This window comes from Diceros bicornis, chromosome 6 (assembly GCF_020826845.1).
Source record: "Diceros bicornis minor isolate mBicDic1 chromosome 6, mDicBic1.mat.cur, whole genome shotgun sequence".
NCBI lineage: Eukaryota > Metazoa > Chordata > Mammalia > Perissodactyla > Rhinocerotidae > Diceros > Diceros bicornis.
In genome coordinates, this window is record NC_080745.1 from 69,175,500 (window position 1) to 69,192,483 (window position 16,984).

General features: G+C 39.5%; 1 protein-coding gene across 1 annotated transcript in view; it reads left to right on the forward strand.

Moving 5' to 3' along the window:
- Positions 1–16,984, forward strand: part of CFAP58 (cilia and flagella associated protein 58) — a 92,292-nt gene that overhangs the window by 36,583 nt on the left and 38,725 nt on the right. Inside the window, exons 12-15 of the mRNA XM_058544380.1 lie at positions 5,179–5,319; positions 6,075–6,298; positions 9,011–9,122; positions 11,193–11,297. Coding sequence (XP_058400363.1) covers positions 5,179–5,319; positions 6,075–6,298; positions 9,011–9,122; positions 11,193–11,297 — 582 coding nt within the window. The remainder of the gene's footprint in view (positions 1–5,178; positions 5,320–6,074; positions 6,299–9,010; positions 9,123–11,192; positions 11,298–16,984) is intronic.

Sequence of the window (16,984 nt, forward strand, 5' to 3'; positions counted from 1 at the left end):
GAACATTCTATGTCTACTAATATAAAGACTTTTTCCAATAACACGTACTAAATAATTACACCATTTCAAATCCTCAAACCAAATATGTTTTACTATACACATTCACTAAACCTAATGTATTTTCCTTTTCCTATCCAATTCAATAGATTTCTCTTCTAATCCATTTGACCGAAGAATTTGAAAAGGAACTTCTAAGAGAATGATGACATTTTTATTTTGAATGTATATGCAGAATATTCATGGATGTTTATGAACCACTTGCAGGAACTATCTACAACAAATGAGAGACTGGGTATCTTGGTTTCTGCACGTTATTAGCTTTCAAAGATAGTTCCTATCTTGAAAATGTGTACCTAGTGTTGGACAGATTTAATGCCATATTTCCTTGATTCCAAGATGCCATAGGTTGAAATATGCACTCTCAATAATGGGTGTTGTCAACTCAATGATAGGTCTTCATGAAATTAACTTAAGGCATGTTTGGTTTGAGAAAGATTAAAATGTTACAAAGGTGCCTTTATAAAAAAGGTATGGTAATTGATGTATTTACTTGTCTGAGAATGTCATCTCCCCACTCCAGGAAAAAAAAAAAACCCGGAAAATTCTGCAGTAAAATTTATTTACATATAAAGAAACATAAATATATTTTCTAAAATTTGAAAATATCCTGCATCTTTGCCCTTATTCTCCTTGTTCGAAGCATAGTTTTGTAGAAAGTAGAAAGTTTGTTTTAGCAGGGAGCCTGTAGTGGGATGAGGTTTATTTATCGTTGAATGAATTAGAAGAATCTTACTATAAACACTGCTTCACTCATGGGCCTCAAGGACCCACGTTAGCAAGGCTTCAGTGTAACTTGATATGGTACATCACCTCTTTCTTTTTAGAGGACGACATTGATCCTCATCTCTCACTTTCCCAAGGAATGCTCTAGTCAGAAGATTAGTATTACCTCATAATGGGGTCTAAGGTGGAACTAACTGCCTTCTACAAAATCCTGCTTTAGAATAAGCAATGTCCTATGCAAAAGAACCATTATGCCTAATTCTTTAGAGTTTGACTTCGGTTAATATTTGTTTCACTTATTCTCTCTATCATCAGGCATCTACACATATAAGCTCCAAAAAGGCATCATAATAAAATAAAATAAGGGGCAATAGGGCTCTCTGTTTTTTGGTCCTGGGCCAGCAGAGTTGGCAGCTGGTGGACATGAAAGATGATTAAAGGGCTTCTGCTCTAGAGAGTCTGCCCTAAATGGGGAATCCTAGGTCTGGAGAGCTTTGGGTCATTGATTATAGGAAGATGATTGCTTTGGACTTTCTGTGAAACTAGGATGCCATCCCCCCCAGCCTTTCCCATTAAGGCAAGAATGAGAAACAGTAAAAGGATACCGGTTTGATTTATTATTTGATGTTATCCAAGGATGACTTGCAATGGTGCTTCAACTGGATAATTTTGGCCTATCATTAAGCCCATTGACATTCTTTAGAAAAATATGACAGCTCAAATGTTGAGTTTGAGCTCTTGACTTTTTTAGCCTCAAATTTGAATCATGTTCCACACAGGTCTCTGGATTTCATGCATCTGAAGTTTGCAAACCAAAACCCTGGAGGAAAGGGCAGATTTTCTAGTAACTTTGCTCCAAGAGACATTTAGCTTATTATTGTGAGTTCTACAAAGATTTGTGGATGCATAATCCCTCCCAGAAGAGCAAGCCCTAGCCTGTTTGTTAGACTGTGAGATGCCTTTTGACAGGACAATCCAATTTACCACTTCTCCAAGCCAGCAGACAAACAATTGCCCATAATAGGTCATCCCCATCCTCATTCATCCCCCTCAAAATAAAAATCTTGCTCCTTCCATGTTTCTTTCCTTTTTCAGTTGCTACCAGGCTCTACTGACTCCTCAGGATTCTAGACGTCGTCAGCATGTTATGGTTGTGACAGAATGTCAATAGTTCTCTGTAGATGTTGCTACCTCTGCGTTCATCTGCCCATTCTGTCCCAGTCTTGTTTCATCAGCACTGAAGGAGCCATTTCATTTGGAGTGTCTGCCTTCCAGTCCTAACAAGCCCCCAATTCTGTCTCGTCACCTCCCAATCATCCCACATCAATCTGACACCACTTTCATTCTTGGTGAATAATTCAGCAAATTCTCTGTGTCCAGAGCTCAGCAGCACATTAGCGACTGGCTTCAGAGCTCCATATCCTTTTACTTATTTGACTCTCTAGAATGACACGGATGGAAACTGTCGGGGAGAGAGAGAGAGAGAGAAAGAGAGAGAGAGGGAGAAAACTTAATTATTCCTGTGTCTAGAAGGCTTCAAGTAGTCTTATGTGTTTTGCTTGAGGTAAACAGCTGGTTTCTGTGAAGCCCCATGAATGTCAGGATCATGTATGAATGGGTGAAACTCCCGGAAGTGTGGCTCTTGAGATATGATTTATGCCTGCAGCCAAATTAGATGATAACCATAAACACCTACCACAAAACTGTATAATTGTGGAGGCAGTGACTAAGGAGTGTGTCCTGCCATCATAGTACAACCTCATACCACCAGTAACACTTTGAGAGATGCCAATACCTCAGGTCCCACCTAGAACATTGCTCGATGGGCTTTTGGGTGCACAGCAGTTGTTACCATCCATCCTGGGTGAGACAGCTCAGATTTATAGCTGCTAAATACATTAGACCCAAGGTAGTTTGTTGATGTTAACATTTGCTGCCAACGTCGAAAGCCACATCTTGTTTACAGCCCATAAATTTAGGACATAAGGAGACCACTCAGAATTTTGATATATTATGGAAAAAACACCCAGCAATGCCAAGCACACAAATGGTTTTACATTCCAGACAGATACTTTTACACACCGTTGATTGCATTTTAATATAACAGGGCTTTCATTTTGTTCTGCTGATGGATTCTGATCAGCTCTTGGCATTTAGGAACAGGGAAGTGAATGTTGAACATCTGAGAAAATAAAAGTTTTATTAAAGAAAGCATGAGCCAAACAGGTATTTTATTGCCGTCTTCACTATCACCTTAAATGATTATAGAAATAGAAAGGCTGGTTCTTCACTCTCTTTCCTGACAGGCAATCCCCCAAAATGGTAAATACCAGATCAGATCTTTTCTCAATAAGTATTTCCTTTTGCTTATCCCTGGACAAAAACGTATTTTATGAATGAACAAACAAAATGTCATAAAAGAAACGCTTGGTTTTACAGTGGCGAGCTGCATTTAGTTTGTGACATTACATGTCTGTTACTAGGTGCGTAGTACCTTCTACTGTTTGGGTAAGTTTGAGGCATGGAATTAATGACTCTTCGTCTTCACGGAATAGAGGCAGACTGTGACCTGAGTTGGCTTGGTTCACAGGAACTTGCAAATACAGGGTTTTCTATCATCCCAGTGACATTTCTGGGTGGGTGAAGGTAGGTGTCCCAATATTTCCTCGAAGGAAATAATTAGCACTTTTTCGCTGTCATTTGCTGACCTGCAAGCCATTGAAAAGTTGGAGCCTAAATATCGTCTCATCATCTCCCTTGCAATTCCTAGCCTGGGTGAAAGCAGAGCTCCTCCTCTCATTTTATTTCTTGTGCTCACCTGGTCTGTGATACCATCTGTCCTTTCTATCTGGGCATGGAACCTCTCAAAGACATATTTCTGCTTTAATATGATTAACTCTGTGACTCCGCATTGCATCCTCTCTACAGTGCATGGCATTCAAGGCCTTTCCCAGGCTGGCTCAGCTGATTTACCAGCCTTACCTCCTGCTCTTCCCTACCTAACACTCTAATCCAGCCACACTACATGCTTTGCTGTCTGGTGAACACATCAGGTACTTTATAGTTTGCACGCCTTTGTTCTGGAAAGCCTGACTATTGAATACCCTCCCCCTACCAACACATACCCCTCCACTTTGGAACTATCTGTCAGCTGCCAAGGCCCTGACTGGTTCTTCCCCCTAAATGCCAGGCAGAAATAAAAACTCATTCTTGTGTCCTCCCCTGTCCTTTTTCACACAGTAGATAGCATTGCCACACTGTAGTGTGGTTGGTTCGATTTGTCATTTCCAATGGATGATGAATCCCTCAAGTATTACTCATAGTATGTCCTTGACTTGGAACCATTGGGTGGTGATAGCAGAGTGGGCATAAGCTTTAGAACCAAAAGATGTAGGTTGGAATCTCAACTCTGCTACTTACTAGCGATGTAAACTTGAGTGAGTTAATTTGCTTTACTTTGTTTCTGTAATTGCATATGTAAAATGGGGATAAGAGTAGCTATGCAAAATGCCAGGTATCATGCCTGGGATATTGTAGGTTACAAATATCCTTGTGGAATTGAATAAATGTGTCCTTTGATGAGAGGAATTTTCCTTCAGAAACTTGCCATTCCATAACACCCTTTCCCCATCACTCTTGTGATTTCCATGTAACCTCAAGAGCCTCAAGATCTGAGCTCTTCCAGGAAGCCTCCCTGACAACTCCAGTCCTCTGACCTCCCATCATATCGATTCACCGTTGTGTGTTAAGAAAAATACTGAAACATTATTGCCTGGACTTGTTAATATTTGCACAATACTTGTATGTCTTATCTTCCATGTAGATTGGAAGCATCTTAGAAATAGGATATATATATCTTTTTATACCATGACATCTCTTTGGTCCCATCAAGATGTTTTATAAGATAGACGCTTGGTTGTTATCTTTGTTAATTTAATTTTTGCTCGCAATGGGCTTTCTCTTTGCAGTTGATGTGCTGGTGGTTTTAGGACCATTACAGGAGCTGGTACATTCAGAGGCTCCTCCCGTCTTCACCCCACATCCTCCTCTGCACTATTCTTTGTGAATTCTCTCCATGTTTAGCTGGTAAGAGTAGTGCTGTTGAATACCAATGAGCCCCCTGCTACCCGTTTATAGAAAACTGATGGAAATCCCTCAAGGGCACAACTCATAGAATAAACATGATCACCATAATGTGCGTTGCTATTTCTTTACTGGCTTGTATGTGCGTGTGTGTGTTAATCTTGTTTTGCTTGTGAGAGTGATCAAACCATGTTAAACGAAACATCAGAGGAAAGTATCAGAAGCACAGCTGTATGTCTAAATCCAGACCCTGCAGTCCTAGTTTGTGCTGTTACAGAGTGAAATTTGTCTGCATCTTTCACTCTTTGTCAGGCCGAGCTGCAGAAGCTGAGACAGCAAGCCCTGGAGACCAAACAGAGCATTGAAAAGCAGGAAGCTGAAGAGAGAAAACTCCTGCGAATCATTGCTGAGGCTGATGGAGAGAGGCTGAGACAGAAGAAGGAATTAGACCAGGTAGGAACATCTCCTCACCAGGCCTGCAGACCTCATCAGCAGACCCAGCTGTTTGGTTCAACTCTTCACAGATCCTCATTTTTCTCTAAGCTTTTCCATTTAGTCTGTTGGAAGAACAGCAGCAGAGGTCCATCTTCTGTTGATTAATTATGAAATATTCATTCATTTACTGAAGTCGTATTTACGAGCACTTACTGTGTGTCGGTCACTCCTCTAGGCACTGGGGATACATTGACCCACAAGAAAATAAGGTGCCTGTCCTCAGGGAGCTTACATTGTAGTATAATGTAATTGCTCATATATAATTGCAATTAATAATTACATAATTTGGGGATTAGAAGCTTAAATGCTTTCAGAGATCTGGCAGGTTAAAAAGAAAAGAGACAAGTTGATCAGCTTCAGACAGCAACGAGTGGTAGAACTTGGCAAGAGGTAGCCCATCATAAAGTCATTTAAATATAATCATTTATAAAATAATGGGTTGGAAAAAAACAAACAAACACTTATGGGCCAAGGGTTATTGAATTGTTCTTATCACGGATTATTTGTTGAACTCTTTCCAACGAGACTGCAAATTCTCATGGGAGGAGTCCAGTGTTGATGGTGGTAGCAGGCTATTTCCAGTGCCCTGCCCACTGGGTGCCTAGCACATGTGGGCATTGGATAGATATTCACTGGTGGAATGAGTGCTGCTGCCGTGATGAAAAGTGAGACCTTTAGTTCCCTGGTGGCCATGCCCTTCCCTATCTTCTTAGGTCATCAGCGAGAGAGATATCCTGGGGTCGCAGCTTGTTCGGCGCAATGATGAGTTGGCTTTGCTCTATGAGAAGATCAAGATCCAACAATCCGTGTTGAATAAAGTCGAGAGGCAGTACAATCAGAGACTGGAGGACATGAGAATCCTCAAACTTGAGATCAAGAAACTTCGCTGGGAAAAAGGGATTCTTGCCAGGAGTGTGGCTAATGTCGATGAACTCAGGTAATAGGAGACTGCTCAGAGCTGAGGGCACAGCTGTCTGTGGGGAGCTCCCGAAATGACTTTGTGTTCCTCTTGTTGGTCACTGAAGGTCTTTATCAAGCTGTATAAAATATATATATATATATATATATATTTTTTTTTGTGAGGAAGATCAGCCCTGAGCTAACATCTGTCACCAATCCTCCTCTTTTTGGCTGAGGAAGAGTGGCCCTGGGCTAACATCTGTGCGCATCTTCCTCCTCTTTGTATGGGATGCCGCCACAGCATGGCCCGACAAGCAGTGCATCCGTGCGCGCCCGGGATCCGAACCTGGGCCGCCAGCAGCGGATCGTGCTCACTTAACTGCTACGCCATGGGGCCGGCCCCTAAGATAATTTTTTATATGTTGAAATTATCAGCAAATAATGAGAACAACTTTTCCATAATTCACAATCTACATTGTGTCCATTCTATGTCACAAAAAATGAACTAATTTCCTTTCAGGGAAATATAAGAGGGTGCAAAAAGATCTTTTAAAAACTTTATTCTGGATTTTAAAAATAAAATTTCAAGTGAAATCACAAATACAAGCTAGTTACAATTCAGAAAAAATTTCCCCCAATGAGCTCTTTAGAGTTTCTTTAATAAGGCAGTAGGCGAGAGATGGAGCATCAATATTTAAATTTAATCCTGGTAACATTTGCACATCTTTTTCTTGGAATTATACACAGAATGAAAAGAGGGGAAAAATTTAATTTTATCTCTATTTGAAAACTCTGTTTCTTTCGAAGGCAGCCAAATTTTACATCTCACTCTTGATTTATCTTCTGCAGCTCTCCCTTTAGCTTAGTGTGCCTTCTTCTTGCTTTAAACCTTACATTATACAAGATCTACTTTCCCTTTGGGAAAACATCACCGTGTTTTTCATAGGCAATTGCAGGAAACCAAATAAGAAGTCTGGTGTTTTCTCAGGAGCTATCCTTATTCCCCACAGATTGTAGATGAACAACATCCTTGACTACCTTGGGACAAGGACGCTATTTGGATCTGCTTCTTAAATTAATTGAATGAGAAGATAGTTTTGATATTTTGATGAAGTGAATATATTCAGGAATAGCAAGGGAAGTTGCCACTATCAAGGATGGATCAATACTTTCTTTTTAGAGTTGCTCGTATTTCAGATGATGAAAGTAGTACAAATTCGTTGTAGAAAACATGGGAAATGCAGACAAATATGAAGAAGAGATTAGAAAAACCACTCATAAGTTTACTACCCAGAGATACCACCATTGACGTTTTGGAGACAAATGGATTCATTCTAAGCAGCTGTCGAATGATCTCAAAGACCATCACTAAACTTGCCAGCTGTGAGTTATTTTTGTTACATCCACAAAGGACCAAAATCGACCCATTCCTAGTCAACAAGACTTATTTATTGATAATAGATTTTATTTTTCTTTTCAATGGGAAGACAACTTAATAAAGATATTGGAGGCAAGCAGGCATGAATTCCAGTCGCAACCCTGCCACCTACACACTGTGTGGCCTTGGGCAAATCATTTAACTTTTCTGAGCTTTAGACGTGTAGTTAAAATTAAACACAAAAACAAATATAATGTGCCTAGCACAGAGTCTAGTACAAAATAAGCCATCAATAATGGTAGCTAATATTCTTGCCCTCCTCTTCTGATGACACTCTAGAAAATCGAAGTGTTAAAAATATGCTTTTAATTCTAGGCAGCTTGTTCTGAGCTCCCTGTTGAGTGAGCATCATGCAGTTAATTCTAATGGTTTGTCTTGCTAATGAGAGGAAGTTGTATTATTGGTTTAAATGAAGCAATTAAGTCAAAGAGATGGCTTAGAATTAGTAATCTGCACACCCACGGCAGACGAGGATAGATAATAATATCCTCATTGCTGGTGTCAATGTGAGTGCCTGCCTCTTCTCCACCTCCCAACAGAGCCTCTCGTTCAACAGGGAGGCAGCCAGCTCACTGGGTACCCTGGATGGCTGGAGCACATTACCTGTTAACCAGAGATTCCCGCAGATTTTAGAAGTATGTTTGAACCAGAGCTAGTTCCTCAGGACTTTTTCAGCCATCTGTGGAGTTGTGGAGCATGAGATACAATATCACTTCTAACTTGGTGTTTCTCAATCCTGGCTGCACATTAGAATTACCAGAGGACTTTAAAACCTGTGAAACCCAAGCCACATGCTTGACCAATTAAAGCAGAATCCCTGTGGGGATCGGGTCCAGGCAAAGGTGTGTTGTCAAAGATCCCCAGGGAATTCCATTGTGCAGCCAGGGTGGTGTCAGTTTATCACCTGAGCTGCAATATCTTGCAGTCAGAGGCCACACCTCATGGTGGAATGTAGCTAATGTAGTAGTAACATAGCTGTTACTGTAGAGACATTTAGAAACATTAAAAAGTATATTGAAACTCTCATAATTCACCTCCTCCCTGTTCTTTCCATATACTTCTAAATTTCTTGGGTATCCGGAATCATAATTCTGAAGCTCTGGTTCTTTTTTTAAGCAAAAGCCAAAGTTTGAGCTCGCAAAAAATTAGTATCCTCTGTGTCTTGCTGATTAGGAGGCTGGTCTCAGTGTTCACAAAAGTCCCCCTAATTTCAACTTTTTATGTAAGATGTAGTGTGTATGTAACCACATAAAGATATGACGTTCAAACGAGTGGAGAATTTCTTTGCAAAACAAAGTTTGTCTTATTCAGACAGGAGCTTTTTCGCATGCAAAGAGAATTCTTGAAGGAGAGGGCACGATGCCGGGCCCTGCAGGAAGAACTGGAGAACCCCATGAACGTGCACAGATGGAGGAATCTCGAGGTAACATCTGGCAGAACCTTCCTCCCATCCCCAAATCTCTTCTTCTACCCAACAAAGGCTTCCTACCTAAAGCACGATGGGAAGTGTGATTTTATTTAATGTTGTGCAAATGGCCACCTAAAATGTAAGTTGGGATCAAATGTAAATTGGGTCGTTCCAGAACCAGATTGTTTATTCGGGCTTTGTTTAAAAAGTCCTGGACAAAATCTTTTTTGTCTAAAAAAGACCCAGTGAAAGCTGTGAACCGGCCTCACCAGTAGACATTTATTTTTCTTGTTTAGGTACTTTTTGGTCAACCAGTTGTCCTGCGGCTGCCTGTTAGTCTTGGATTGTTAATTGCTTTTAGCTACATTGCCCACCAGCATCTTCACGATCTTTCAGCTGGTCTTTGCATCCTTCTGCTTCCTGCAGGAAATATGGCTTTTGTCAACTAGTCCCCTTTTTGAAGGACTAGCATTGTGTTAGCCAAACCGTTTCTCTTAGGATCTGGGGACATAGCCAAAGTCCCATAATAATGATAAACCTCATATTTTATTTTATGACTTTCTAATAGACATTTCCACCAGCACTGCAGATAACAGTTAAAGACAAGCTCTGCATTTTCAAGAAAAGGGTGGCTACCTCCTATAGTTATACCCAGCAAGGCGGATACCAGAAGGGCCTTTGACTAAATGAACAATTAGGGCATTGGGAGAAAATAAGTATGTGTTTTAAGAAAGAGCAGGGCAAGGGAGAAAATCAGCCAAGTGGGTTTTTGTTTTTCATCTTTATTTTTTCCTTTTAATGAAGAAAGCATTAAGAATAATGCATTATAAACTATTATGTAAACATGAGGCCTGAATTTTAACATCCAGTCTTGTCAAATGAATGTGTGCCAAATCTAGTCCCAATATATGGTTATCAGTTGGCATTGCCCAGTATTTCTTAGACAAAGTCAGAGTTGATGGACTATGTTCTTCTCCCCCGTGTTTTGGACCCTCATTTATTCTTCTTCAAATGCCAAGAGTGGTATCATTTGCTAAAGTAACGATAATATGGATGTGTCTGGGGAAGTGGATCTGGAGATTTTAAATTCATTTACTGTCACATTAGTTTATTCCATGTGTTTCCAAGCAGATCTTTAAAGTTTCCAATTCTATGTCAATTTCTATTAAAAATTAGAAAATAGAGACTCTGGGAGGCAGTTGAAAATATTTTGCTGCTAGATTAATTCAAAATGTCAGTACAGTTGAGAGTGAAGCTTTGGCTCAAAGTCTACAGGACAAATTATCAATTTATAAGAGTAGATCTTTGAGTTGTACACAGATAGCTACTGAAGGCACATCAAAGCTTTATGGATTGATAACGCCATTTGAGAGGTAAATGCCACGGTCGTGTTCTGCTGCCAATTAGCAGGCGTCCACATCCTAGAAACCTTCCCCATCATCGGCTGTAATGCATCTTCTTGTTGACAGTTACCATAGGAGAAACCTGAGGCTGAATGAATTGGAGGACCCTGTCTCATTCCTATGGAAACAGAGACGATGGTAGGGGAAGCCTCTGAGCACAGTAATTAAGAACCACAGGCTTTAGAACCAGGTATATCTGGGCTTGAATCCAGGTCTGACCTTACCAGTGTGGGTAAATGACTTAATCCTCTGAGCCTCAGTTGTCTTATCTGTCAAAGGGAAGACTAACAGTGTCTCACAGGGCTGTCGTGTGGCTAACATTTGATAATATATGAAAAGCACTTAGCATAGTGTTTGGATGGTGGCAAAGAATCAGGTGTCCTGCACAGTAGCTATCATTATTGTTGTTGTTGTTGTTATTATTATTTCCCCTAGTGGAATAAACATATTCATTTTCCATTTATTGGCTAACTAGAGCCAATAGATAAGACATTAGCCAAAAGTCGATCTGTTTTGATGACCATCCCACCTGTTACACATTTTTTTTTGGTTCTCATTCTCTCTGTATTGGGCCTGCAGGTTTGCAACAGATTTTAATAAAACAATAATTATTTTACATAGGGACTTCAGGGCTTTGAAACTGATGATATCTCAGCTGCTTTACGTTGTTCCCCTTGAACAGGCCAGTGACCCCAGTACCTTTGAGCTGATACAGAAAATTCACATGCTGCAGAAGCGTCTCATCAGCAAGACGGAAGAGGTGGTTGAGAAAGAGCTGCTCCTCCAGGTAGCATTTTCACTTTCTGTGCTCAGTGAACAAGCATCTTCTCTTAGCAGCACCATCTCCAGGACTGTTTTTCAGAATCAGTTATTTGGCAGCGTTGCGTGCCCCATTTTTAACTGTAGATGGCAACAGTGACTCACACACGGAGAACAAACAACCTGATTAATTGGTCTTTTCATGCTGCCATTACTGATATTTCAAGAATTCTGGAAAATTAAGTTCAAGGCTAGACTCACTGAATTGGGTAATATGAGCTTTTTTTCTCCCACTTCTCTACAGTTTTATTTGTCAGATTCTTTTAAATACTTTTCTTCATATCTTCATATAACGTGAAATGCTATGATTTTGATTTTGAAAATAAGCTTTCACACAGAGCACAAATGATCTGTCTTCTTGAAAATTTGTGAGAGTGAAATGGAAGGAAAGATTTGTTTTTGAGGATTTTCAGCGGTAAGTTATTCTGGAGCAGTTAGGAATTGTAACTTTCTTTCAGGCCAACATCTTTGCAAGTACCACTTGTCATCACCATCATCACCATCATCATCATCATGCCAGCTGTGCTGGGGGCTTTACCTACCTTGTCTCAGTCCCTCTTCACAGTTCAGGGGGATGGGTACAGTCACCCCCAATCAATGGATGAGGAAGTTGGGCCCCAGGAATTTAGTGCGGATAGAATGTAAGTCTGGTGTTAGATGGCATGGGTTGGAGTCCTGCCTCTGCCAATTTGCAGCTGTTTGAGGTTAACTTCTCTGCACCTGAGATTCTTAATCTGTATGATGGACAATAATAGAATCTGTGAAAAAAGATATACAGATTGAAAAATCTTAGCATTATGCTTGGCACATAGTAAGTGTCTAACACATTTTAGCAATTGTTCTTATTATTTCTAACTCCAAAGCCCATAATTTTAACCACTGGGTTATCATTAGTAAGAGAAGAAAATTCTGTATATGAGCAAGGGGCATTTGCCCCTTCTCTTTTACATTCTACCTTAAACAAGACATTTTCCCTGAAGCTGGGTATACAGTAGGTAGCTTTCCACAGCGTCACTATGCTGAGGGGCCAACAGGGATTTTCCTCTCCTCTTATAGATAAGTGTGGTGGTTGAGAGGGCAGACTTTGGAGTTAGAAAGATCTAGTCTTGATTCAGCTCCAATGCCTTATAGTTTCATGACTTGGGGAGAATTACATAAATTCTCCAAACCTCAGTTTCTCCATCTGTTATGGGGATAATAGTACCCAGTTTCATTATGGGTGGAAGATACTCCCGTCAGAGTAGATGAGGTGGAAGTCCTGTTATAAGGATAACCAGTTAGTGCATGGGCACTGCGATCTGGCAGTCCAGGCTTTGAGCTGTGGCTCCACCAATGCCAGCCACAAGTCACTTGCCCAAGGCCATGCAGCTGGTAAGTGGCAGAGGGAGAACTCAAACTAGGCAGTCAGCTCCAGAGCCCATACTTTCTACCACTTCTACCTGCCTCTCCTGTTATTGTCGCTTTGTTAGTTTTAAAAAGAACTAAATTTCATGTTTTGCCAAACCTCTCTGCTGTAAGTTTGTTTCATATTTCATTGACTGCTCTAACTTCAAGATTTCCTTCCTTCTACGTACTTTGAGTTTATTCTGTTCTTTTTCTACCTTCTTAAGATTGATGCTCAGCTCACTAATGTTCAGTTTACTTTTCTAATGTAAGTATTTATGGCTGTAAAATATCCTTAAAATAATTTCATTAGTTCCTTGCCACGGGTTTTGAAATGTGGTATTTTCATTTTCATTTAGTCCTAAATATTTTCTATTTTCAGAATTATTTCTCCTTTGAGAGTAAGTCTTAAAAAATATCCACTATTTCTCCTATGGCCATTAAAAATACAACTTTAAATTTCCAAATATATATGTGTTATTTTTTTAGTTATTGATTTCTGATTTTTTGCATTGTGGTCTGTGTTATACTGATTCTTTGAAATTTGTTGAGACTTGATTTGTGAACAACTAAATGGTCACTTTTTATAACTGATGCTCTGCGCTTGAAAAGGATATGTACTCTAAACGTTCAATATTCAGGAGTCTATATGATGTTCATCAGATCAACTTTGCTAACTGTATTGCCCAAATCTATATCTTTCCTAATTTTTTTGTCCGCCTTATCACTGAAAACAAGTTTGGAGATTTGTCTATCTCTCCTTGTAGTTCTGTCATTTTTTGCTTTAAGTACATTTTAGATTATGTTCATAAGGTAAGTAAAATATGATTTTTATTTCTTCCTGGTGAATTGTTTCTTTAATATTATATAAGAACCCTCCTTAATCCTTAATGCTTTTACTTACAAAATTGTGTGATATTCATATAGCTCCACCTTTTTTTTTTTTTTTTTTTGCATAATTTTCCTATACTTTTACACTTTTGGTGTCCTTACACTTTAGGTGAGTCTCTTGTAATTGAAAAAAAATCCAATCTGGTATCTTTGTGTTTTGACTGATGTGTTTAGTCTATTTATACTTGTTGGTAATTTTAGGTTTATTTCTACATTATTTTTTATTGTTTGCCCTAGTCGTTTTTTAGTCTTCAAAAAAGGTCTATTCCTGCTTTCTATCAGATTAAGTTTTCTTTAATTCCCTCTTTTCTCCTCCATTAGTCACTTTTGTCTCCTCATTACTCCATATTCCCTTTTTCTTGGCTTATTTATTTTTTCTGAATAGTTACCACCACTCAATGTGATTCTCTCTCTCTCTCATGGATTTCCTTAAAAATTTAACATGCGTGGTTGACATCAAGTCTAAACAAATCTAAAGCTGATCAATATCCTTATCCTTCTTACAAACAATGCAAGGACTTGGAATGCTTTAACTCAAATTGTCCTCTCCAGTCCTCCCAGTATTAGTCATCATTATCATTATTTTGTAGAGTCAATGAATTATTTAGTCAGATTTACCAAAATGCCTTCCTTCTATGTTCATCTCCTTTTTCTTTTTTTTTTTGGTAAAGAAGATTAGCCCTGAGCTAACACCTGTTGCCAATCTTCCTCTTTTTGCTTGAGGAAGATTGGCCCTGAGCTAAGATAAGCCCCATCTTCCTCTATTTTGTATGTGGGATGCCTTGACAGCATGGCTTGATAAACGGTGTGTAGGTCCGTGCCTGGGATCCAAACCTACAAACCTGGGCCGCTGAAGCAGAGCACGCCGAACTTAACCACCACGCCACTGGGCTGGCCCCTCCATCTCCTTTTTGAAGTGCATCCTTTCATAGTTCTTTCAGTGATAAATTTTTCAATGGCTAACACTCTCCTTTGCTTGTCTAAAAATCTTTTTATTTTGGCTTGACTTGTAAACGATTAAGTTGAAATACTATTTTCTATTTGTACTTTGAAGATGTTAGACCTTTGTGTTAGCTTTTAAGGATGCTATTGAGAAGTCTGCCATCGGTCTAATTATTATTGCTCCTTTTTAAGTATCCTGCCTTTTCTTTTGTTCAATTGTTAGAGCTTCTCTTTGCCTTTGGCATTCTGGAGTTTCAGCACAAGGCGTTTGGTATGAGTTTAGTTTTACTTACTATGCTTAGGACCCACTGTATTTCCTGAATTTGAGGTTCTTGTGTCTTGAAATAGTCTCTCCTTTATTCTTCTCTGTTCACTCCTTCTGGAACTCTTATTAGATCTATGTTGGATTTTCTCATTCATTCTTCTTTATCTACTGACATCTTTGATATTTTTCTTCTCTTTATCTCTTGTGTTACATTTTCTCAGCTTTATCTTCTTTTTCACTAAGTCTTTCTTTAGGAGTGCTTATCTACTAATAGTCAATCCACCAAGATTTTATTTTCAATGATTTTATTTTTGTTTTCTAGAGATTCTTTTCCACATATGACTGGTCTTTGTTGATAGTGTCTTGATCTTTTATGTTTTTACTCCTTCCTTTATATCTTAATTTAAACGTTTATTTTATAGTCTTTTTTTTTTTTTTTAGGAAGACTGGCTCTGAGCTAACATCTATTGCCAATCCTCCTCTTTTTTTTTTTTTCCCCAAAGCCCCAGTAGATAGTTGTATGTCATAGTTGCACAACCTTCTAGTTGCTGTATGTGGGACGCAGCCTCAGTGTGGCCGGAGAAGCAGTGCGTCGGTGCGCACCCGGAATCCGAACCTGGGCCGCCAGTAGTGGAGCCCGTGCACTTAACCGCTAAGCCACGGGGCCGGCCTTATTTTATAGCCTTTATCTGATTGTTCTATTATTTGAACGTCTTGGAGGTCTTTCCTATTGTTTGTTATGACTGCTGACTTTCATTCCTAGTGGATCTTTTTCCTTTTGTGTTGTGATTTTGGATTGTGAACTCATTTTCAGAAAGGATTTATTTATGGGACTTGGGAATGGTCCAGGTTAAGGGTATATCCCTTCATTTGTTTCTGCCACATGCCTTAGGATATATCACTTGCTAAGGATAATTTTTTGATGTTCAATTCTCACCTTGGGGCTTCCTGGACCACTGGTTAATGTGTATTAGAACCCCAAACTCTTGTGATGGAAGATCCATGGATATAAATTCTCCAGATAGCCAATTTTTTTCCCCACCCAGAACCCAGGAGAGACAGTTAAATTTTCTTGTGATCTTCCTCTCCCAGTAGGTGGATATCTATCTTTCGCTGAGAGTGTAACTCTTTTAAGTCCCTAACTTTATGTGGAGGAGGCTCAGTACCAACTACCCACTTCACCCAGGCCCAGCACCTCACCTTTTCCCTTCTTGTGGCCGTTAATATCCAAGCCCTTTGTTCAGTGAGTCCAGCCGCTTGTCTCAATCAGCACCCAAGGGATAGCTGCAATATCTATTCACTGTTCTCATATGCAGTTCACCCTTTGGTTTTGACATCTGAGGATCAAACTGCTTTTTGTGATTAAAAGGATGTGTTGTTTTAGTCAGCATGTTTAATGCTTTGTGAACTTTAGTTTTCAGGTTATTTATTCTGCCATATTGCCATGTATAGAAATTTCTTGTTTGCTCTAATCCCTAGTTTTCTCATCCATAAATTGGGGACAATAATAGAACCTACCCAAGAACTGAGTGTGTTAAGTACACATAAAGGTTTATGAGAGTGCTTAGTTATCATTAACAATGTTCTTATTAACATTATGATGATGATGATTATTAATATTAATCACCAAGCAGCTTTTTACAGATCTCCAAAGTTTAATATCCTGCCTCACTCCCCTTTATCTGATTTCTCATTTAACCTTTCTTTTGGATAATTGGGCTGCCCTGTGCCTGCTGTGACTTTCCTCCAGGAGCTTGCACATCCTCACACAACGAGCCTTGTTATCTTGGTGAAGCCCCAGGTACGCCACAGGATTTGACAGTTCCTCAATTTCATCTGTTTTATTAAATTACTAGAGAAATTCTCTGCACTCACAACAAAACATTTTGCAATTAGGAAGATTTTTGGTTGAATTCTTCTGAGTGTCAGAACATTTTTTAAATGACTGTTTAATCTGTTACATGGTGATGAAGAGACCCCATCATTTCCCAGCAGCAGCTATAGGGGAAGCCTATTTCCCCTATACTAGACTGTGAGCTCTTTGAGGAAAGGCACTTCATAATCTGTCTCTCAAACCCCCATGCCTGATACAGTACCAGGCACACAGTAAGTACTAGGTAAAGATGGACAGCCTACTGACCCTTTAGGCTTTGGCTGAAATGCTTTTTCCCCAG